The sequence below is a fragment of the Myxocyprinus asiaticus genome, chromosome 26 (assembly GCF_019703515.2).
Source record: "Myxocyprinus asiaticus isolate MX2 ecotype Aquarium Trade chromosome 26, UBuf_Myxa_2, whole genome shotgun sequence".
NCBI classification, from domain to species: Eukaryota; Metazoa; Chordata; class Actinopteri; order Cypriniformes; family Catostomidae; genus Myxocyprinus; species Myxocyprinus asiaticus.
This window is the reverse complement of record NC_059369.1, coordinates 36,417,938-36,443,403: the sequence shown is the minus strand read 5'-3', so window position 1 is coordinate 36,443,403 and position 25,466 is coordinate 36,417,938. Positions and strand designations below refer to the sequence as shown.

The 25,466-nt window shown below is 40.9% G+C and overlaps 1 protein-coding gene across 1 annotated transcript in view; it reads right to left on the bottom strand.

Moving 5' to 3' along the window:
* kirrel3b (kirre like nephrin family adhesion molecule 3b) overlaps positions 1 to 25,466 on the bottom strand; it is a 352,509-nt gene that overhangs the window by 51,004 nt on the left and 276,039 nt on the right. Inside the window, exon 6 of the mRNA XM_051657521.1 lies at positions 6,170 to 6,275. Within this exon, the coding sequence (XP_051513481.1) occupies positions 6,170 to 6,275 (106 nt within the window). The remainder of the gene's footprint in view (positions 1 to 6,169; positions 6,276 to 25,466) is intronic.

Here is a 25,466-nt window from a genome sequence, read left to right as displayed (position 1 = left end):
TCGGCTTTGGGCACATCCCTAGGTGTAACATTCTCGGCCAAAATCAAATCTGCCAAGTTTTTATCCAGCTCATGAGATGCTGGCTTCAATATACTGTTATGAGAAAGATTTTGGACTGGTGCCAGTTCACAGTGGATTGAGATGCTCGGCATGATGCTGCAAATAGGAACCAAGTGATCGACAGAATGTACCATCGCTCATCACGGCTGTTTAGAACAAAAACTCTGTTCTCCTTTTGTGTTTAAAAAAAATAAGAAAGTAATATGGGGTTATATCAACACAGGGGTGAGACAACAATGACTGAATTTTCATTTTTGAGTGAACTATCACTTTAAGTGACATAAGAAGTATTCACACTTGTTTTTCCTTATTATTTTGATCAGTCTTAGCTGTGATCCCTTACAACAAGTAGCACATCTTTCCAAACAATTCAAATCCAATTTCTTAAAGAGCACGATTTGCTCAGGGTACAGTGATAGTGTCACACTCTATTTGTGGATAGAGTTAATTGGTTCCCTTTACAGGCCTCTTATATCTTGAGGCAACTCATGGAGTAAAGTCACGAAGAGCTAGGCAAGAACTTTGCCACAGTTTTGCCAACGTAACAGGAACAGTTTACATTTTAGTTTTACAGTCAAGCTCGTGTGGAATACTTATCACAAAAACTAGTATTCTGTCAGCATAGAACTGATACAGTACAAAGAAAAGCAGAGCTGTGTGTTGCTTGTAAGCTCACTGGGTGCCAGACTGGGAGTTTTGGCCAGCAGGAGAGACCCAAATGGTGGGTTAGTTTTGCCAGAGCTGAAGGAATCAGCACTGCACTTTGAGAGAGCCAAAACATCCATGAGCAAAGTGGATCCACTGGGCTTCAGCCAGGGTCATCTAAATAAAACAAACATGACCTCCCAATGGAGACCCAGCAGAACACCTGTGCAAACTTTTGTAAACCGTGTAAAATTACTTATTCAGAATATAGGGGTAGTTTCAGGAGGAATTAAATGCTTGGCATGCCTACAAGTCAATGCTCAAGTAAAGCTTAGGGTCCAAATATACAGGTGCATCTCAATAAATTAGAATGTCATGGAAAAGTTCATTTATTTCAGTAATTCAACTCAAATTGTGAAACTGGTGTATTAAATAAATTCAATGCACACAGACTGAAGTAGTTTAAGTCTTTGGTTCTTTTAATTGTGATGATTTTGGCTCACATTTAACAAAAACCCACCAATTCACTATCTCAACAAATTAGAATATGGTGACATGCCAATCAGCTAATCAACTCAAAACACCTGCAAAGGTTTCCTGAGCCTTCAAAATGGTCTCTCAGTTTGGTTCACTAGGCTACACAATCATGGGGAAGACTGCTGATCTGACAGTTGTCCAGAAGACAATCATTGACACCCTTCACAAGGAGGGTAAGCCACAAACATTCATTGCCAAAGAAGCTGGCCGTTCACAGAGTGCTGTATCCAAGCATGTTAACAGAAAGTTGAGTGGAAGGAAAAAGTGTGGAAGAAAAAGATGCACAACCAACCGAGAGAACCGCAGCCTTATGAGGATTGTCAAGCAAAATCGATTCAAGAAATTGGGTGAACTTCACATGGAATGGACTGAGGCTGGGGTCAAGGCATCAAGAGCCACCACACCCAGACATGTCAAGGAATTTGGCTACAGTTGTCGTATTCCTCTTGTTATGCCACTCCTGAACCACAGACAACGTCAGAGGCGTCTTACCTGGGCTAAGGAGAAGAAGAACTGGACTGTTGCCCAGTGGTCCAAAGTCCTCTTTTCAGATGAGAGCAAGTTTTGTATTTCATTTGGAAACCAAGGTCCTAGAGTCTGGAGGAAGGGTGGAGAAGCTCATAGCCCAAGTTACTTGAAGTCCAGTGTTAAGTTTCCACAGTCTGTGATGATTTGGGGAGCAATGTCATCTGCTGGTGTTGGTCCATTGTGTTTTTTGAAAAGCAAAGTCACTGCACCCGTTTACCAAGAAATGTTGGAGCACTTCATGCTTCCTTCTGCTGACCAGCTTTTTAAAGATGCTGATTTCATTTTCCAGCAGGATTTGGCACCTGCCCACACTGCCAAAAGCACCAAAAGTTGGTTAAATGACCATGGTGTTGGTGTGCTTGACTGGCCAGCAAACTCACCAGACCTGAACCCCATAGAGAATCTATGGGGTATTGTCAAGAGGAAAATGAGAAACAAGAGACCAAAAAATGCAGATGAGCTGAAGGCCACTGTCAAAGAAACCTGGGCTTCCATACCACCTCAGCAGTGCCACAAACTGATCACCTCCATGCCACGCCGAATTGAGGCAGTAATTAAAGCAAAAGGAGCCCCTACCAAGTATTAAGTACATATACAGTAAATGAACATACTTTCCAGAAGGCCAACAATTCACTAAAAATGTTTTTTTTTATTGGTCTTGTGACGTATTCTAATATTTTGAGATAGTGAATTGGTGGGTTTTTGTTAAATGTGAGCCAAAATCATCACAATTAAAAGAACCAAAGACTTAAACTACTTCAGTCTGTGTGCATTGAATTTATTTAATACACGAGTTTCACAATTTGAGTTGAATTACTGAAATAAATGAACTTTTCCACGACATTCTAATTTATTGAGATGCACCTGTATTTATGCTCACTTGTTTTTTTCTTCACACACAAATATTGCATGCCTATCATACCTATCAAAAAGATCCCCCAGACACAAACATGCAATGTTTTGTTTCTGTTATCTTCTTTTATTGGTGAGCAAACAACAGCAACAAAGATTTTGATAGATTTTATATATCAGTTTTTGCACTGGGGCAGATAGCATTTCAATAATATCTCAGTGTTGTGGAACATGTTCAGGAGATGATGAAATGGTCTTCTCCATCCCTCTCTTCAGCCCCAGTCTGATATCCAGCCACACACACTTTCAAGGTTACAATAAATCGGCTGTTTACTCCATTATGACAACATCACGACGTGGACTCATATTGCCCAATCTCGCAGCCAGCAGGACAGATGCCCAGAGTTTAATTTTCTGTTTTGAGATATTGGCTGCATCTGTTGCTGTTGGTTCGTTTTCTCCGTGCTGTTCCCTGGTTTATGAATCATGGCTGGCTGCATCTGGAAGTCACTGGGGAGTGTGGTCATGGAAAACAAACAACGGAACCGCCTGTATCAGTGCGCACATCAAACGCTCAGTGAGCAAAGCGAGCAGCCCACCATGAAAACCTCTTCATCAGCTATCTCAGAGACATAACTACAGAGACATGCAACAAGACTTATCCCCAAAACATTGATAACTAACAAGCACAATGGTTCAAATATAATTGTTATGGGAATAATTACAAAGTACATTTGCTTATTTGTTGGATGAATCAATTGCAGATTTAGGCTTGGGTGACATGGGCAATTGCCCAGGGTGGCATCTTGTACCAGGGGACCCCCCCCCAGGTCAAAAACATGCCCATGTGTTCAACAACATGCCCAGATTCGGCCACTGGGGGCAATGATCCGAATTTCAGTGAGCAAAGACTGATTTCCGCAGCAGAACTTTCGACCTACTGTCACTGAATATACAGCACGATCAGTCTGTACAAATTACATAACAAAAATTGCTTTATATTTTTCTAAAATTGCCTAATTTTATCTTTTAGATTAACATTTTAGACAATCTATTTAATTTCGTATTATGTTCAATCTAACTTCTGTATTTGGTATGACACACAATAATAATCTACTATTTTGAGGAAAACTTGAAAAAAGGAAAACAGCATTATTTTTTTTTTTTTTTAAATTTAATGTAATGACACAAAGAGCCTTACACAAATCAATTTTACAAAGCATTTTAATCAGTAATTTTAAGTGCATTAGGGCTAATTAAAGGGATTTTGTTTACCCCTAAGTAAAAATTCTGTCATCATTTGCTAACCCTTATTTTATTCCAAATGTCCATTTGCATGTGTATGAATGGAAGTAAATGGAGCACAAAGCCTACTGTTACCACACCCAGAGACTTTTATTTGGGATTCAAACCCACACATTTGCTGCCTCCCATTTTATCAAATGAACCAGACTGGCAATGCTCCATCTCAGTGCACCTGATTCTGAGTACTTACCACTCCTATCCAAGTCACATCATCTAGGCACCTCAATAATAGCATTTCTACATTTTAGTCTCTCAATCAATCGCCATCAAATTTACCCTATGTTAATGTCAGGAACATTTCAAAGCACCATGGTCCCTGAGTCCTCGTTGGAAGCCTATCATTAATTCAGACTCAGGCTCTGATATTTTTATTGCTCTGCCACAGTGAAAATCATCAAGGCAATTGTCAGTCAAGAAATGTATTAAATTCACTAGCGAGATGCCACTAAATTCACCAAGATCAGTGTCAGCACTCGCTACAGGACCTACAGCAATTGCGTCACTGTACTAGGATTGATAGCATTTGTACTTTCTGGAGTGGCCGTCATCGAGAACTTCTCTAATCTGATGTGAACAGACAGGGTGTAGTATTGTTGATTAAATAAAGTGGCCATTCCATGATACTGAATAAGTTTTTACAGCTTTGATCTGCAGTTCTTCTCTCTCTCTCTCTCTCTCTCTCTCCTTGTTTCTTGTTTTCTATATCTGTAGCCAATAGGCATATTCCTCCTGCAGGTGTGGTACAATGTTGCAGACCTCACAGGTGCAAAGGTTTAAAGAAATATATAAGATAAATCACATAGTTTCAAGGAAATATATGCATGTTAAATTGCCTACTGTATAAATCTAATAATAAAAACACACTGACTCTTCTGACCAAAAATGTCCAGTACTTTATATACATTTAAAGAACAATAAAGTCTATAAAAAATAAACACTACAGCTAAAGCACGTGCTGTTTACTCTGTCCTTTGTAATAAAACCTTTGGCAGCTACATATCCTAATGTGTATCCATAAAATGCATAGCAGGGTAGGTGGAATGGACAAGGTACAGAAACATGGCAATGTAACATGATGTCTTTCAAAGCCAATATATTGTCTAAATATTTCTTGCCAGTCTTGTGACACTTTACACTTTTTTCGAGGCATTGTTATGCCATTCTTTGTGTTTTGTGCTTCTAAATTGAACACCGTGCCATTGTTCTTTTGAGTGCCCAGACAATTCAGAAACTGGTCATCCCATTGTTTAAGTCTGATACTTGGCTGCAAAACCAAAACGCCCAATGTGCTCTTCATTCTGCCGAGGCAGAAGCTAAGATCTTCTCTAAACTGATGGGAAATCAAACACAGGCATGTCTGATTTCAGTATCTGTCAGTTCAAAAAGGCAAAAATCTATCCCACAAAAACAATTTTGTGTGCTCACCTGCAACTGTGTTGTGCATCCATTCCATTCCACAGTACATCTAGATTCATTGTTGTGCAATTCCCTTCCCTATTGATTTTACTGCTCTTTTTCTCACCTAGTTTTAAAGCCCACACAGAAAGCATGTTCTAACAAATCGGCTCACTATTGGCCTTCCTCCGCAAGGCCGATGCTACACCTGAAGGAAATAAATAACTTGAATTTCATCCTAATTCTCATCTGTTTGTAGAGGACAGGGAACATTATTCTTGGATATTGGGTCAGTGTGTCAGAAAGACACATCTTTCCTTTGATTTGAATGCCCGATGTGGCACCACACTCCTCGGTTTGGCTAAGACGCAGTGAACAATTGCCAGCTAAGATAGTGGATTTCAGCTCTGACACAGTTCTAAAAATATTTGCAAATAAATGCCAGAACTTTCACAGTGAGGTGCCAGGTAAATGATAAATGTGAATCACAGTTAGTTCAATCTAATTATCCTCCAAAGATTCATGATTACTATGGACCTCTAGAGATGTACTAAATGTTTTGGTCGTAAAGGAATAGTTCACAGAAAATAAAGAAATAAAAAATAAATCTGTGATCATGTAATCACCCTTAAAACTCAAAAACTATTTTTTTAATTTGTTTTTTTAAGAATGTCCTTATTAATAATATCAATTTCTGTTTATTCCTCATACAAAGCTTTTGCATGGCATCAGAAGACATAATATAGCACAGGAGTCATACAGACCACTTTTAAGGTACTTTTATGGTTATGTCACACAACATTGAAATAACATGAGGGTGAATAAATGAAGAAAGAATTTACATTACCTATATTGGGTGACTGTTGGATTCGCTTTAGCTGAGCAATGAAACTTTACAAGGTTTCCCTCCAAAACTGGTTGAGGCTCCACAGATAGATTAACCAAAGGTAAGTCTGCAGGAAGATGAACACAAAACAGGGAAGTTAAACATTTAATTCTCAGTCAAAATGACATTTTACCCGATTGGTTAAGATGCACTTCCAATATTATCATACCAAGTGATCAGGTAAAAGCATAGAAAATAATAACAAGTGTTTTAACTCTTCAAGCATCATCAAATTACTTTAAAGTCAGGGAACAAAGCACAATAGCTAAAGCACTGTATGCAGACTAATGAGTAGGTATTAAAAAAGTATACTTTTTATATTTTATCTTAATTGGAACAGTGATTTAATCAAAAAAGTATTCCAGTACAATTAAAACTGCAAAAGAACACAACATAATAGCATTTAAACAGGGATATTTATAACAAACTTCCTGGTTACTTGCGTAACCTCCATTCCCTGATGGAGGGAACGAGACGTTGTGTCAATGTAGTGACATTAGAGGTCACTCTTGAGAGCCCGAGACACCTCTGGTCTTTGATAAATGGCCAATGAAAATTGGCGAGCTGCCTCTGCGACCTTCGTGAAGATGCGAGGGGACAAGGACAGACCAAAAGGGAGGACCTTGTACTGATACGCCCGACCCTTGAATGCAAACCGCAGGAAGGGTCTGTGTTGAGGTAGAATCGAGACGTGGAAGTACACGTCCTTCAGGTTTACCGCCGTGAACCAATCTTGATGCCGGACGCTCGCCAGAATGCGTGTTTGTGTCAGCATCTTGAACGGGAATCTGTGTAAAGCCCGGTTCAGTACTCACAGGTCAAAGATTGGCCGCAACCCACCACCTTTTTCTGGTACATTGAAGTAGGGGCTGTAAAACCCCTTCTTCATCCTGGCTGGAGGGACAGGCTCTATCGCATCCTTCCGTAGGAGGGTAGCGATCTCCGCGCGCAAGGTTGCAGCATTCTCACCCTTCACCGAGGTGAAGTGGATGCTGCTGAACCTGGGTGGACGCCTGGCGAACTGAATCACGTAGCCGAGTCGGACGGTCCGGATCAGCCATCGCGACGGATTGGAAAGCGCAAGCCAAGCATCCAAGCTCCAGGCGAGGGGGACCAAGAGGGCAATCTCGTTGGACGTACTGGCAGGTTGGGCCTCGCGGCGGGGCGGAGCTCTGGGTGCCATGCCATGTTGCAGCCGTGCTGAGTTCAGGGACATCGAAGCACTTACCTGGCTCCATGTGACCACCCCCGGAACAGCCTGGGACAGGGGAGGAAGAGGCCTGTCCTCGTGACCCGTGGAGACTGTCACATCAGGGGCGGATTTGTGCCACAGCTGGGCACGCAGGGGCAGGGAGACTGCCATTGGAGCACCAAACCTGCAAGGATGAAAAGGTGGACGGTGGTCATGATGACAGCTGTGCACACCGGGTACGTGACCCAGGGAACGAGGAAACCACTCTTTTGCTGAACTGTTGGGTACAGCAGCCACTTGGGCATGCAGCAAATTTAAATGAAAAAGCAACAAAAGATTCTCCTCCTGGCCCTCCACCGGGGGATGGAGTGGTCTGCTTACCAGCTCCAAGGTGGGTTTCATCGTCCCTGGGTCACCCGTCTCAGGGACGCTTCAAAGCCTTCCATGGGTTCTTGGCGGCCGGCCATGAGACAGGTGGCATCTGCTTCCTGCGGTGGGCTCCACGCCGGGGCCGGGCCGAAGGGGCGGGATGTGGCGGAGCTGGTGCAGTCACCGCAGGGGGACGTCCTTGGTGACAAGCAGGTTGGGTGCAGGATCTTGAGCTGTGCCGGGGCAGGATGTGCCGGATAGCCTCCATCTGCTGCTTCACCATCGAGAATTGCTGGGCATAGTCCTCGACACTGTTTTGCCGAATAGGCCAACCTGGGAAATGGGGGCAGCAAGGTGCCTTGTCGGCCTCACCCATCTCGACCAGGTTGAGCCAAAGGTGGTGCTCCTGGACCACTAAGATGGACATCACCCGCCCGAGAGACTGCGCTGTGACCTTCGTCACCCGGAGAGCGAGGTCGGTCGCCGAGCACAGTTCCTGCATCAAATCTGGGGTGGAACTACCCTCGTGCAGTTCCTTTAGTGCATGGCTTGATGGACTTGCAGGAGAGCCATGGCGTGCAGGGCGGAGGCGGCTTGTCCAGCGGCACTGTAGGCTTTGGCCGTCAGGGACAACATAAACATACAGGCCTTGGACGGGGGCTTTGGGCGTCCGTGCCAGGTGGCGGTGCTCTGTGGGCATAGGTGCACCGCGAGTGCCTTAACCACCGGGGGAATCACCGAATAGCCTCTGGCCACTGAAAGATCAGGACCGGGCAGTAAAAGGTGCCTCCCACGATCTTGTCAGCTCCTCATGCACTTCCGGGAAGAAAGGGACTGGAGCGGGGCATGGCTACTTTGAGCGGCACCACGAGCCCAGGAACCAATCATTGAGCTGCGAGGGTTCAGGGAGAGTGGAGGGTTCCACTCTAGCCCGACGCTCGCGGCTGCCCAGGAAAGCATGTCAGTCATTTCCGCATCAGCCTGTGACTGGGCAACCGTACCCGAGGGGGGAGCCCAGCTGAGGTTTCTGCATCCGACTGGATGAGCACGCTCTCCGATGCTGCGCTCGAGAGCTCATCAGCTTTGCAGGCTCTGAACAAGAGGTCGAACTCGGCATGAGACGAGCCGGTGGACTCATCCGGAAGCCTGATCGGGGCAGACGAGCGTGCTGGGGAATGGGAGGTCCGTGGGGGATACCCAGTGGAGGTGGTCCCATTGGGGTCCCCAAATCGCCCCCAGTGCTAGCCTCGCTGACCTCATACTCGTAGGTAGAAGGACCGAGCCGGGGAGCTGCTGGTCCTTCTTATGAAAGCAAGCCGCGACCACAACGTTGCCATGGTCATGTTCTCGCAGTGAGTACATGACCCATCCACGAACGCTGTCTCCGCGTGGGTCACACCCAGACACGAAAGACAGCGATCGTGACCGTCAGAAGTTGAGAGGTAACGACCGCAACCAGGAATAACACACAAATGGAAAGGCATCTTTAAAAAGATGCGTCTTTAAAAAGACGTTCCGTGTGTGCCACTCTTTTAGAGAAATATACTCTTTTAGAAAAATATACTCTCTTTTTTCTGCCAAAGCGCCCATGGGCGTTCTCTGCAGTGCACCAGTGCAGAGGAGGGAGAAGCCGCTGAAATGCGCTGTCAGATCCAGCAGAGGTGAATGAACAGTCAGCTCAGTAAACATCGACTGTTCGGCTCCGAAGAGATTGTCCTGAATGAATGGTTGCATTCCAAATGCTTCGAATGCTACTTTTATACCCGTATGTCCGGGGGAGTGGTATGCAAATACCACTCGCCAATTTTCATTGGCCTTTTATCAAAGACCAGAGGTGTCTCGGGCTCCCAAGAGTGACCCCTACTGTCACTACATCGACACAATGTCGAGTGAGTGACAGACAGGGCACACAATATTTTTGCAATCATTTCCACAAAATATTTGTCTTTGCTTTTTAATTACCTGACTAAATATGTTGCCTATATAAGTCTTTCTCTTACCAAAGTACATAACATTAATGTACCAATGAAAAATAACACAATTTAAGTCACCATCTATAATACTAATGTCAGTAAAGTAATTTTGCAAAACCAAGTCTTTAATATAGGTAAGACACAGAATAATTAAATCCAGGGTTGGGAGGGTTACTTTTAATATGTAATCCGTTACAAATACTGATTACTTAGTCAAATGTAATAAGTAACTTAATCCACTTATCTCAATAATAAAATAATGTAATCAGATTACTTCTAGTTACTTTTTGATTGCCTCAATATCACATATGTGAATAAAGTCAAGAGAAAATCAATAGGTTCTCAAAGACTTTTAATCATGCCTTCTGAATGCAAACAAACTGTGTTTGAGTAATGTAGCTATTATTATATACAGGGTTGGGAGGGTTACTTTAATGTTCTCCACTACATATTACAGAATGCATGCTGTAAAATGTAATTTGTAACGTATTCCGTTAGATTACTCAAGGTCAGTAACGTACTCTAAATACTTTGGCTTACTTCTTCAGAACTTTCACTTGTTTTGACTATAAAAAATGCCAATACAGTAAGACAAAATACACATGTTGAAAATACATTCTCTGAAAAACCTAAATATCTTATGCAGTGTTGTTTATAAAGCAAGATAAATCAAATTGATCTTGTTTTAAGCATTTTTAGATATTTTTACTGGAAAACAATACAAAAATTATTATCAAGAATATGATTTTTGCCCTAATATCAAAGGTCTTACTAGAAAAAAAGAAATTATGATCCAACAGGAATTTTCTTGATAAACAAATATGATTGTGCCTGGTAACGTGCATGTAAAATGGCTAGAAATAGTATTTTAGCTTAGTGTAAAGCTGACAATTTACACAAGGTTTATTTCTAATTCTTCTGCTCCAAACTTACTTCAAACTTACTTCTCTGTCTGTTCGTATGAATGAAACACATCATAAGAAAGTGTTTCACCACTGTCCAAATGCACTTTGGATCGCATCATTTATAAATGTTTTCCATCTGAAAGGACTATATATATTTATGTACAGTAATTTCAAATCAGATGATTGCAACACGCTCCAAAAAAGTTGGGACAGTCGAGTGTTTTCCACTATGAAACATCACCATTTGTTCTAATAACACTTATTAAGCAGTTGGTCACTGAAGACACAAGTTTGTTAAGTTTAGAAAGTGGAATTTTCCCCCATTCATCCATTATGTAGGTCTTTAGCTGCACAATTGCACGGGGTCTTCATTGCCGTATGGTGTGCTTCATAATGCACCACGCATTCTCAGTTGGAGACAGATCAGGACTGCAGGCAGGCCAATCTAGCACCCACACTCTCTGCTCACACAGCCATGCACTTGTAATCCGTGCAGTGTGTGGTTTGAAGTTATCCTGCTGGAAAATGCAGGAACATCCTTGGAAAAGATGGTGCTGGATGGCAGTACATGTTGCACTAAAATGTTTACATATCCGTCTGCATTCATGGTGTTCTCATATATGGGCGAGTTACCCATGCCATGGGCACTGCCACACCCCTTGCCCATACAGATACTGGCTTTTGGACCTGATGCTAATAATAGCTCGGATGGACCTTTTCCTCTTTGGCCTGGATAACATGACGGCTGTGTTTTTCAAAAACGTTTTGAAATGTGGACACTTCAGAACAAGTTCCACTGTTCTACTTTCCATCTAAGATTAGACCAAGACCAGAGAAATCGGCCTGTTGATGTAGGGCTTCTGCTTTGCATAGTAAAGTCTTAACTTCCGTCTGTGGATGCAGTGGCGAGTGGTGTTGGCTAACAAAGGTTTACTAAAGTTATCCCAAGCCCATGTTCATGATATCCATTACAGATGAATGCCGTTTTTTAAGACAGTGATGTCTGAGGGATCAGAGATCACGTGCATTCAGAAGTGGTTTTTGTCTTGCCCTTTACGCATCGAGATTTGACCAAATTCCTTGAATCTTTTAACTATATTGTGCACTGTAGAAATCCTTCCAATTTGTCTTTGGGGAACATTGTTCTCAAAGTGCTGGATTATTTGCTGAAGCATCTGTTGGCAAATTGACAAGTCTTGAACTATCATTGCTCTTGAAGGACTAGGCTGTTTTTGGAGGCTCCTTATACAGTATACAGCACTATGACACAATTGCCTCACCTGTTTAACACCTCCTGTTTCACATCGCCTTGTTATTTCAACTCGTCAGATTTATATTAGTGTTAAATTACCCCTATCTCAGCTTTTTTGAGCATGTTGCAATCAACTGATTTGAAATTATTTGTACATAAAAAAACAAACAAACAAACAAACAAAAAAACAAAAAAACAAACAAAGAATGACATTCACAAGGTAAAACATCATATAATGTGTAGTTGTAGTGCTTTCAATATAGCAAAGGCTAAATATAATTTATAAATCACTCCTTTTTGTTTTTATTCGCATTTTTCATATTGTCCCAAATTTGTGGGAATTGGGGTTGTAGTACACATCAGCAATTTAGCATCCATGTGAGATTGGAGAAAAGGGGGATGACGATATAGAAGTAGAGAGATTAAGAGAAACTGGATCTTGTGCCAGCCATGCATTTGGGAGCCAGCTCTTTTTATATGTTTTCTGTGGCCTATTCATTAATGCAACACTAATTTGTTCTGTGATGGCACTGCTGTATTCCAACAACAAAGATCAGTGAACCAAAAGAAAATTAAGACTGACTCAACTGTATTCTCATTGGGGCACTACTGCTGCTGTGTGTGAGTGTGTGCGTGCATGCATGTGCATGCATATGCCTCCGCAGAAGAACAGTATCAGAACATGTGCCCTGCAGCAGCACAGCTGGGCAAAATGGGATCCCAGTGGGTAGTACAGGTGCTGCCCTATACCTCATCTGCCTTTGACCACACACACATACACACACACACCTTTGCCAGGTTTCACAGCACCAAACCCCATTCCTGAGCCCATGGGACATCCTGATGTAACAACAGACAAACTGATTTGTTCTGTGTGGTGCCCGGTAACCAGCAGGATATGTGTAATGCATTTGCTTTAGCTAATTGGAAATGCAGTGTGATATCAGATATTGGAAGGAGGTGTGTATCTGGTGACTAGTGTATTGGTTGATGAATATTATAAAATAGATAGTTCAGACTCTGATTCTGATCGGACATATTCAGAGCTGCTGTTAAATGCTGGTAAACACTCCTGTGAACAGGGGTGGCGTAAGGATTTTTGGGCCCCCTGACAAACAAGATTTTTTCACTTGTTTTGATTATAAAAACTCTGCCAGTACAGTAAGGCAAAATACACATGTTAAAAATACATTCTCTGAAAAACCTAAATATCTTATGCAGTGTTGTTTCAATCAAATCAAATCAATCAATCAAACTGATCTTTGATCCTTATTTTAAGGAATTTTATATATTTTTACAGGAAAACAATACAAAAATTATTTCAAGAATACGATTTTTGCCTTAATATAAAAGGTCTTACTAGCAAAAAAGAAATTATGATCCAATGTAAATCTTCTTGATAAAAAAATATAATCGTGCTTGGTAACATGTGCATGTAAAATGGCTAGAAATAGCGTTTTAGCTTAGCGTAAAGCTGACAATTTTCAAAAGCACTTTGGATCGCATCATTTATATGTATACATTATTCCATCTGAAAGGATTAAATATTAAATTAAACAATTGACAATAAAATGCAAAGTAATCTCTTCAGTAATCAAAATATTATTTGAATGTAACTGTATTCTTATTACCAATGATTTAAATTGTAACTGTAGTGTAATACAGTTACTTATATTTTGTATTTTAAATACATAATCCCATTACATGTATTCCGTTACTCCCCAACCCTGTGTGTGTATATATATATATATATATATATATATATATATATATATATATATATATATATATATATATATACTGTATACTGTATACTGTATACTGTATACAGTTGTTGTTGAGACATTTCATATTTTACCACCAACCATGGAAATTGCCTATATTTCTGTTATACAGGCTTTTTTAGACTCTCACTCAAAAGTGTAGGGTACAACGACACTAAAGGCTCTGCAGGGTAAAATGCTCCATTGATTTTATTTTCTCCCAAAACACTAAATAGCAACAAAAACTACCAAAGCACTTTCTTAATACCTGTTTGTCACTATGCACAGCAAAAGTTTCCTGATCCACATGTAACCAATCCGCTCCGAGTGAAATTCCAACCAGGGTCTTCAGCATGGGAGGCGGGCCCTAACGAAGAGGCTAAAGGCGACAGCCTCTAGTGTCAGTTGCTAGTGTGCCTGGGTAGTGAGGTTTACACACACTGCACAGTAATCATGCACCAGCTGGCTCCCATTACCCCCCCCCCCCCCCCAAACCTCACTCCCATCCGGGTCATGGCACCACTGTCACTGGTCCTGCCTGACCCGCTCTGAGCGGTATTCTAAACCGGGTCTCCAGCATGGGAGGCGGGCGCTAATGAGGAGTCCAAAGGCTACAGCCTCTAGCATCAATCACTAGTGTGCCTCTTGATGCCAGGGGAGTGAGGTTTACACACAGCTATCATGTACCAGCTGGCTCCCAATTAACACAAGATCATTGCCTGTAATGTCTAAAGGTTGATTTTGAGGCAATTTGCTCTCATTTTTTATATTTTTTAAAATGTTGCAAATGTATGTAACTAATGAAAATCCCTGAAATTAACACACTTCTTTTGAAACAAAATACTTATTCATCGTTTTCATTTTTTTTTTAAAGTCATTAAATAAAACTTTTTTTTAATAACTGTCCAATAAGTGTAAGGATAGTATCTGGGGCTAAAAAGCCCCCCTGTTGCAGGAGCTAAAGGCCCCTATTAAACACATTGTTTTTCTTAAGTGGGGCACATAATTTTAATATAAATCTATAACATTTCCCTCAAATCATACCTGTTTCAACAGTTGGTGTTACTACAGTACTGGCACACACACAGTATACTGTATATTTTCTTGTCTTTTCATCATCAGCACTGTTTAGAATGTCGGGTCTGTCTGGCCTAATGAGATGTTTGACATTATCCATAATGCTTCAAAGTAGAGAATTTTCCATTTAATTCAGCTTTTGCGGCCTGTACCAAGCTGTTTAGCGCTCAGCACAATCCAGTCAAGCCTGGTTTAGGACACGTACAGTGCAAGGATGTACGGATGGGAAGTGCATTTTGCGCTTAAAAAGGGCTTTTGGGATAAACCACTGAACGTCTGAAGGTAGATTCCACAAATTCATAGATCATATTTTATGAACAAGTAAGACTAAGAGCTGTTTTCATTTTAGCTAACCGGTGCGAATTCGCCATTTATAACAAAATCATGCAGGAAAAGTCTTGGGGGTTCTGCTGGGCCTCCTTTCTGTCTAGGGCCCTTAGAATTGTCCAAACCTAAATAACCACACCCCCGCCTGTGAACACACATCATATATGAATGCGGCAAGTTGAGATGTTGCAGCCTACAGCTAGGCTAAATAACTATATTACTTGGCAGAAGAATAGTTTATTCCAATTAGCCCAGATTACTGTTTTTATCAGATTACTGTTGCTGCCAATAAAAAAAAACAAACAAAAAAAAACAATACCCCACTCGAGGCTATGCATTAAACTGATTTTAAGCAGTTTTTGGGGGAATAAATAACTAAAAGTAGTGACACTACTTACTTTAACTACTACTCCCTTTTCCTATCGAATGACATTAGTTCAGCTATTTTCAAATTAGTTCTCTTTCCGAAACTGTCAATTTTGTAGAGTTAGTCAAGTTGTTAATGTACTGATAGGGACTACAATACCCATAATGCATGAGCAGTGATGGGGCTAGAGGGAGGGGTGGAAGGAAAGGAAGTGAAGAGAATAAAACGTATGTTCGGATGAGATACAGACATGTGTGATGAGTCTTCCTTGATATGATAACAGCCTTAATGATACATGGTGTCAGAAGTGGACCCATATTGTAAGTCGAAATGGACCACACCAGTTAGAACTCCGAAAACTGAGTTTGAAAACTGAAAGAATCGTGCGCGAAACTCGAGGGAGCAGTGCGGATAAAAAAAAGAAAAAAAAGAAAAAAGATAAATAAAATGGCTGTTGCAGCAGTACAAATAACACACCTGGAGCTGTTCAACTTCTCTAATTCAGCAGATTTTCCAAGGTGGATAAGACATTTTGAACGCTTTCGTCTGGCATCCGGCCTGAGTACAAAGCCTGAGGAATAACAAATCAGCTCCTAACTCTACGCTATGGAGGACGAAGCGGACGACATCCTCGCACTACTACCACTGGGTGAGTCGGATTGAAAGAAATATGACAGCATTGTAGAAACATTTCGCCAACATTGTGTCGGCAAACATAATGTCATATTCGAACGTGCACAGTTTAACCGTCGATGTCAGGAAGATGGAGAAAACACAGAGACTTTTATAACAGCTGTACACAAGCTGGCTGAACACTGCAATTTTGGCACATTGAAAGATGAGCTGATCAGAGATCGAATAATTGTAGGGATTAGAGATAGGGGACTATCTGAACATCTGCAACTAGATCCGGATCTTACATTAGCCAACGCAATACAGAAAGTACAGCAAAACGAAACAGTAAAAAACAACAAGCAGTGTTACACAGGTCAGAATCAACGGCTACACATAGCTTAATTTTAGATACAATCAGAGGAAAGAGGATGATCAACAAAACATTCCAACATGACAGACAAAGAAAAACAGACAAAAACAATGACAGAAAAGGGAAATCAACACAAAAAGACTGTGGCAGATGTGGGGCAAGGCAGAGACATTCTTGGAAAGACTGTCCAGCAAAAGACGCAGAGTGCCGAAAATGCAAAAAACAAAAAGGGCCATTTTGCAGCTGCATGTTGCACATACAAAACTGACTCTGTCTCACAACAAGAGATTGAATATGCTGAGAAGGAGGACTATGCTCAGGGAAGTGTTTACAGCTGCGGTTACAGAATGGACAGAGACTATTGCAGTGAATTGGGCTCCTGTCGATTTTAAACTGGACACTGGGGCAGCCGTGACAGCTGTTCCAGAGACCATTTTCAATGCAAACAAACTTGGTGAGTTAAAGACACTGTCAAAAGTAATGTATGGGTCAGGGCGCAACATCCTTGATGTAAAAGGGTGTTTTCGGAGCATGTTGAGTGCAAAAGGACACAGCTGCACCAAAGAAGTGTGTGTTGTAAATAAGCTCACGAAACCACTCTTGGGATTACCAGCAATAGAGGCCCTAAACCTGGTTCACCACATTGAAGCAGTCACAAAACAAGACAGTGACTTCATTACTGCTTACCCCTCAGTGTTTACAGGTCTAAGGTTGCTGCAGGAGCCGTATCACATTAAACTGCAGAAGGATGCAACACCATATGCCCACATATCAGCACCCCACCATGTTCCCATACCTCTAAGAGCAAAAGTGAAGGAAGAACTACATAGAATGGAGAAGATGGGGGTCATTTCAAAGGTGAGCAGCCCTACAAAATGGTGTGAGGGGATGGTTGTCGTTCCCAAGCCAAACGGAAAGATCCATATATGTGTGGATTTAACAAACCTTAACAAATGTGTCAAGAGAGAACACCACATTCTTCTAGCCGTCGATCAATCATTAGTCATGCTGTCAGATGCCAAAATATTCACAAAACTAGATGCATGATCAGGTTTCTGGCAGTTGATCAGGTTCCCCCCCTCCCCCCCCACCTATGAGTCACGACCACTCACTGCCTTTATCACTCCATTTGGGAGATACGTATGTCTTCAATCGTCTCCTATTTGGAATTGTTTCAGCGCCCAAACACTTTCAAAGACAAATGTCCCAGCTATTGGAGGACTACAGCGGAGTGATTTGTCATGCTGACGATATCCTCGTCTTTGGGCGAGACAAAGCTTAACATGACCACCGCCTGCACAGTGTCTTGAAAAAAATTCAGTCAGTGGGCCTCACACTAAACAAAACATTTTAGTTTTCTAAGAGAGAACTGCTTTTTGTGGGCCACAAAATCACAGCCGACGGTTTTGAGGCAGACCCAAGCAAAGTCAGTGCTCTCCTCCACATGCCCGAACCAAAGTGTGTGGCAGATTTACGCAGAGTACTAGGGATGACCAACTATCTCGCTAAATTTTTACCACAACTGGCTTCATTCACCATGCCACTGAAAGAACTGCTCAGAAAGAGAAAATAATGAGTATGGGGCGAACCTCAGAGATGAGCCTTTCGCAAACTGAAAGATGAACTGAGTTCAACAAAAGTGTTGGCTGCTTACTCCCCCAAAAGATGCATCCTCCTTTGGGTATGTGGTATCTTGACACAGAAGCTAAATGATGGCACATGGAAACCAGTCACATACATATCCAGGAGTCTAATGGACACAGAGAAGCGCTATGTGCACATTGAAAAAGAGGCACTGGCTGTGACATGGGCGTGCGAAAGACTGGTTTCATATCTACAAGGTCTACACTTCACTATACTCACTGACCACAAACCTCTCATACCACTGCTGGGGTGCAGAGGACTTGATGAGCTACCACCCAGAGACCTCAGATTCCGCCTTCGTCTGTTGAGATTTAGTTATGACATCCAACATGTCCCAGGTACAAATTTAATCACCGCAGACACACTTCCACGTGCATCTCTGAGGGGGGATCCCTCACAAGCAGGCCTGCAGCTAGAAAAAGATGTACATGTCTTTGTAGATGCTGTTGTGTCTTCTCACCAGGTGACAGATGGTCATTTGGAGCACATAAAAAGGGCTCAAAAAGATGACGAAATCTGTAGACAGGTGAAGGAACACTTTCTCTCTGGCTGGCCCGGAAAACATGATGTGAGTAAAGAATTGAGACCTTATTGGCAGGTGAGAGCAGAATTGACATTGCCTGACAATCTGCTGTTAAAAGGAGACAGACTTGTAATTCCAGTGAACCTACATAAAGAGATGCTGATGAAAATGCACGACGGCCACCAAGGAATAACAAAGTGTCGTGCTAGAGCTCAGCACTCAGTGTGGTGGCCTGGTATATCATCAGACATTCACCAGATGGTCGAGCAATGCCACATATGCAATCAACACAGGATCCCTCACTGTGAACCACTCTTACCTTCTTCATTTCCAGCACGTCCATGGGAAATGTGGCCATAGATCTCTTTGAGTGGGCAAAGAACACATACCTGCTCATAGTAGACTATTTATCTAGATATATAGAGGTGGCTCATCTGAAAACTATGTCTTCTGAGGTCATGGTAACAGCAATCAAAGAAGCCTTTGCACGCTATGGCATCCCAAGGGAGGTCATTTCGGACAACGGACCTCAATTTGTCTCACACACTTTCCAAAAGTTTGCAAAAGACTGTAACTTTTAAACACACTACAAGCAGCCCACATTATCCCCAAGCAAACGGAGAGGCCAAGAGGGCTGTACGCACAATCAAAGGTCTGTGGGCGAAGGAAAGAGACCACCACAAAGCCCTGCTGACTTACAGAGCAACACCTATGGAGCAAGGGTTTTCCCCTTCCCAGTTGCTCAAGGGAAGATGTCTACGCACCACCTTACCTCAAATCACAGGGAAGCTGGAGCCCAGGTGGCCGGACCTGCAGGATTTCAGGAAAAAGGATGAGGAAGGGAGGAAATGCCAGGCAGTAAATTACAATTACTGCCATAAATCACATCCCTTACCACAACTTCAGTGTGAACAGAAAGTGTGGCTCGCCACTGAACAGATCTATGGATCTGTCTGCGGACCGGCTCATACACCAAGATCTTACCTGGTGTAGACAGAGAGAGGTATGCTGCGGAGAAACAGAAAGCATCTCCGCCCCATTGGTGGTGTCACTAGATTGGGCAGGGTTTACAAACCTCCTGATAGACTGAACCTATAACATAGTGAAGGAAAAGGGGGCTATAAAATGTTTTGATGGAAAATGTCACAAGAAAGTAAAAAAAAAAAAAAAAAAAAAAGGATGTGTTAAAGAAATGAAAATGTTAATATAGTGTTTGTTGAAATGAAAATGTTAATAAAGTGTTTGTTGAAATGAAAACGAGTTAATGTTAAGATTTAACAGAGTTAATGTTATATTCAAAGTTTCCATAAGTGAAAGTGAATGCATTGCTTAGCTAAAAGGGGGAGGTGTACTGATAGGGACTATAATACCCATAATGCATGAGCAGTGATGGGGCTAGAGGGAGGGACGGAAGGAAAGGAAGTGAAGAGAATAAAAAGTATGTTCGGATGAGATACAGACATGTGTGATGAGTCTTCCTTGTTATGATAACAGCCTTAATGATACAGTTGACTTGTATGTATCTGTTCAAACTGAATGGTGTTAACTAAACTGAGATAATTGTTCTTGTGCTAGAAAAAATATGGCCCTAATTAAATTATAAATTATGTCAATATACAGTATATTTAAAAATAAATTTAATTAACTTAATAGAGCGCAACCATGCCTGCCCACTTTTTTAGACATCTTGGTTCCAAAGTATTTTTCTCATTTATTTATTTTTTCCATAGCGATTTCATAAAAGCTTTCGAAAAAGTGTTCTAAGCCATGAACCAAAAAATCAGCTCCAAAGCTTATCAAAGTTTTATTTGATGCATAAAAGTACTTAAAAATCAGACAAAAAGACAAAGATACAAGACTGTATCCTTAACGTATTTCCAAAGAGAATGAAGAGAATAACAGAGGCATGAAACATTGATTAACAACCTCAGAGTTCACTGTTGGTCTGTCTTTAAAGGTTTATAATATATTGGTAAAAATCAATTCACCTATGGAGAAAATTAATGTGATTTTTACTCCTGGAACCAGAATGTTGCACTCTATTAGTTTCAATGTAGGTAGCTACTTTTTGTAAGTAGTCTGAAGTGTAGCTAACAACTTTTTTAGAAGAGTAGCATGACTACTTTAACTACTTTCAATTTATAGATGCTTGTAGCTTGAGAAACAAGTTTCAAAGTATCTGCCCCAGCACTAAAAATCATTGTAATGCAAAGCCTGTCATGGCTTATTGCTTTATTTGATTTCCAATTTATTGATGTTAACATATAATTTGTGCCTTATCTGTTTGGAAGCATATATTGATTGTCTTTGGTGTCAGTTCAACTCATTTGAGAGTGACCCTTTAGGGAGAAAAGAGCCATCAAATGATTCTTTGACTTATGACAAAACTGAAGAGCATTCTATCTTAAAAAATGAGAGTAGTGCCTCGCAAAGGTCCATGCTTGGAAGGCAAGTTGGCAGGAGCACGAAAAGACCCTAGTGACCCCCCAATTCTCTCAGCTGACAGTGTCTTAATAAAGAAGTCTGTTTGTCACTTTGATGTATTAATGCATAAGTTGACTCTCTCTGGCACGAGGCGCATGCGACAGGCCATCAATATGCAGCTCCACTAATTCCTCCGCTTCATCAACAGAGAGAGCATGAAGGACGAAGGTTCGAAATGCCACTGCAACAATGACAGCCAAAACAATGGAGAAGAGGGACAATCTAAAAAAAAATATTATATAAAATTAGGGGTGGGTGGGTTGGTTGGACAGTAGTGAGCTGACAGCTTTTGATCGGAGGTTCAAAGCAAAGAGCAGATGGCGGATTGGAACAGTCGGCCAACTTCCCTTGAGTTGAGTGGAAGGTGCCAAAGAAAATGGCTTCTCTCCCTTTCTTAAAACTTGATTTCCATTCTCTCTGGGTCACTGTGGCCAGCTGTTCTCTGAGTGATGATGGCCTGGTGTCAGTGGGGGGAAGGTGGTATAATCTCTTTATAACTCAACTGAATCTATGCCACAGCACAGACACAGAGATCTCACATCAAGTTTTGGTCTATCCGCACACAATACATGCATATTTATACCAGATATCATCTCCATCTCAAAGACACCCAACTGAGTATGAAAAGACTCACTGTTGTCTTTCCAAATCTGTTCCCTCTCCTTTTCCCCCTTCCTGTCCCTCTCAGCTCAGTCACCTTAAAACACACCTAAACCATGTATGTAACAAATGTTTATGTGACACAGCTTCACAGGCAGAAGGGAAGGAGAACACAGGGAAGCGGGGTTTCCAGGTTCAGGTAAGAGTTTTAATCGGCCACCTCAGTGCTTTACAATTTCACAAACTCATCAGTTTCACAGGCACGTAGTTACTTAAACACATCAGCTTCACACGCACGTAGTTACTTAAACACATCAGCTTCACAAACACAATAGATTAAGCACAACAGCTTCTGTAGCACCGTGGCCTTCCTTGTGCCAGAGTCTCTCTCTCTGCGTCTGGTGGCGTGGCTGTTTATATGCCACTCTCCCTATGCTCACTGGAATTAGAGACAGGTGTTAAACATAATCTAGCTCAGGTGCAAGTGCCCTTACCACTTTCTCTCTCTCCGGACGGACGTTTGACCACGCCAACGGTGCCACAGTCTAATTATATGTACACAATTAAACTGACTATCCATGTTTTATATCATTCAAAAGTTCTCAGTGTGACTTGTTAAATGGTCTTAGAACCACAACTGTAAAACACCCGATTATGCAGTTTGGAGAATTTAGAGGAATCCTGACCACTGCTGGGGGCGTGCCTCCCTCTTTGGTCTTTCTTCTGAGTTATAATGTATGCAGATAAGGTGTGACCCCGGGGAGTAAAACCTATACACCGTCATATTCTTATTGTTAAACCATTTGGTCTTTGATGTTTGGGTATTTAAGGAACATTGACAAAGGCATCAAGGAATCTGTAGTTCAGATCTCCTGCACAGTTGCTGTGTGACGTCTAATTGCCAGGTATGCTTCTCTAAATTGTAAAATTTTATGATTGATGTATGTTTCTTCTGATCATTTGTGAAATTGGCATTTACTTGAATTGACTGAACCAATGATGTAAGATTTAATCCTGCCTGACAAATAAATTGTTAAAACTTTGATTTATTCAGGATTTCTTTTGAACTCATTATTACAAATAGTTGAGCGTCACATAATATCCCACGAGTGTATGACCAGGATAGAGTATTACAACGTGCCATGAACGAGAGCAAATCCTCTGGCACCGTCAAGTCACTGACTATCACGCTGCTGAGCAAGTTATATGTATGTGACTAAACCAAACTATCATTTGATTGTGAGCAAGCCCGGTTTAATGATATTAGTAGAACTGTGCAATTATTGACTTAGAGAGACTGGCAACCTCATTCATGTGCTCTACGTTACTGGCCAGCGTACACCCAGGACATTGACACCTAAAGAATGAATAATGAGAACCGAATAATCAAACATTAATTGTGATGATGATCAGAATTTTGATTGGTACCTTCATCTAAATTTGAGGTCTGTTAATAATTGAAGTCAAATTAAATTAATAAACAAATTAGAGTCAAATTGATACTAAATTTAAACAATAATAATGACCATAAACGTTTCCACAGTCAGCACTTATAAAAGACAGAACAATGCAGAGACCTTCAGCCATCCTATTGGAATTCATCCTCGGACCAGTAGGCAGGACTTACAGTATTTTGTAGTAAAATCATAGTAAGCACAAAATTAAACATCGTTACTACAGTGTATTAACACCATATTACTATAGTAACACCATGTTTAATTGGATTAAAACTATGGCTTCTGAAAAACATGTTCCAAAAAACATGGTTACTACAATATTATATAGTTAAACTATGGTTAATTTTACTTTAATTGTTTTTATTATTATAAGTAGTATTAAATTATATATTAATAGTGGAGACAAAAAAAAAAAAAAAAAAAAAAGGATGTGGAAAAGTAGGACAAAAGGGGGAATCAAACCCGGGGTCTTGCACAAAAAAGCACATCCACATGTCTTTACACGTAACGCTATTGCAGTGACACTTGAGGGTGCAATTTGTCTTTGTTTCCACCAGATTATTAGAGTCAGTGTTGGGGGTAACACATTACAAGTTATGTGCATTACATAAACTGATACATTTTTCAAGTAACAAGTAAAGTTATGCAATATTTTTTTTTTACATTTTAGACCATAATATCGGAGTTACTTTTTAAATAAAGTAACGTGTACACTTCTACTTTCCCTGTATTGCAAGATATCAGGAGTAAAAGTGTGCAAAGTTCGGGGAGGAGACGTAGTGCATGATGGGCATTGTAGTTCTATAGAGTGTGAGGCCAGAGACTATTTAGCAGAGACAAGTCACTTCTATTCATATGAATGGGAGAAATTGAAATGCTCAATCAAGAAGCTCTAGCACCCAACAGTCAATTAATGTAGAAAGGAAGTCCCGCCATGCAGGTAAAAGAGCCAGTCACCTTTTAGATATAGACATTGCCTGTCAGTCACCTCGCTAAGAGCGCATTAGCTATACAAGCTGGGAAAATTGCATGCTTTAGCTAATATGAGGTCAACATTCAGTTGAGTGAAACACGATTGATTCATGTGTTAATATGCACTGCATTAAAAAAAATCAGTAAAGACGTTTAGACAGAGGGATTATAAGACTAGTCTTCCACTGGCCACGACATGATACACAGGGTGAAATACTTGCTCAATTCACTGATTTATGTTGCTGAACTGCTCCGTGTTACAGCTCCCCGTAACTGGGAGAATGGGATGAGAAAAGCTGACTCTGGATCAGTAGCTCTGAGTAACATTCTACATCGATTGTGTACGCAGAGAAAATGTTTTAGTTTCTAAAACGATTCTACATTTTTGTTTTATAATAAACAAATAGTTTGATTCATGAAACAAACCGTTTTTATGACATTTTGATAGCATTAAAAACTATTCCATTCAAGTTGTATCAACATGCGTCTTTGAAGTTGTATGCAATCAACTAGTGGCGTCTGTACGCACCGTGGATCAACTCAAAACCAGCGTGCACTGAGATGACTTAAGTGAAAAAAATATTATTTTATTATCAGACACATTCCTTGAGCATGTTAGGCCGGTATTCCTCACTGAATTTTATCCTGACTTATGAAAAACATCTTAAGTTGACTCTGACATTGTCGATAGGCACAGCACATGATGATATGTATGATGCAGGTTCAAGTGCTGGACTTTGCTGCTTTAGGTAAGACAGTGGTTGTTCTTCATTATTCATATTTGCTGCCATGTTGATGGAAAAACAAATCATGTATTTTCATGTTATTGATCCTTTATTATAAATATGACATGAAGACCTATTTTCTAAATAACTGTTTGTTTACTATGTTGTTTTGACATGAGTGTTGTACAGTAGCTAGCATGACCTGTCATGTCTCTTGTATGTAATGCATGGCTTATTTGTATGAAAATGCATAGCATAGCAGAAGAGAAAGTGGCTGTGAGAAAAAAAAAAAAAAAAAGAATGTAAAGAGTAATGCAAAAGTAACGTAAAACTTTACTTTCCATAAAAATTAACCTTTTAATTAAGTAACTTTTTTAAGGAATAATGCAATATTCTAAAAAGTTACTTTTAAAAGTAACGTTACCCAACACTGATTAGAGTGCAAATAGCCACACTGTGTGGCAAGTGCTATTTTCACAATGCAATTTAGGTTGTTCTAATACCACCAGATGAAAGCTGGTGATTATTTTAAAAAGATGTTTGTGTATTTTCTATCGATTATATCCACAGTAATTCATCATATAAATGATCAAATTAAGGAGAAGAGCATTATTACCTGGCATATATCCAGATGTGCAGTGTA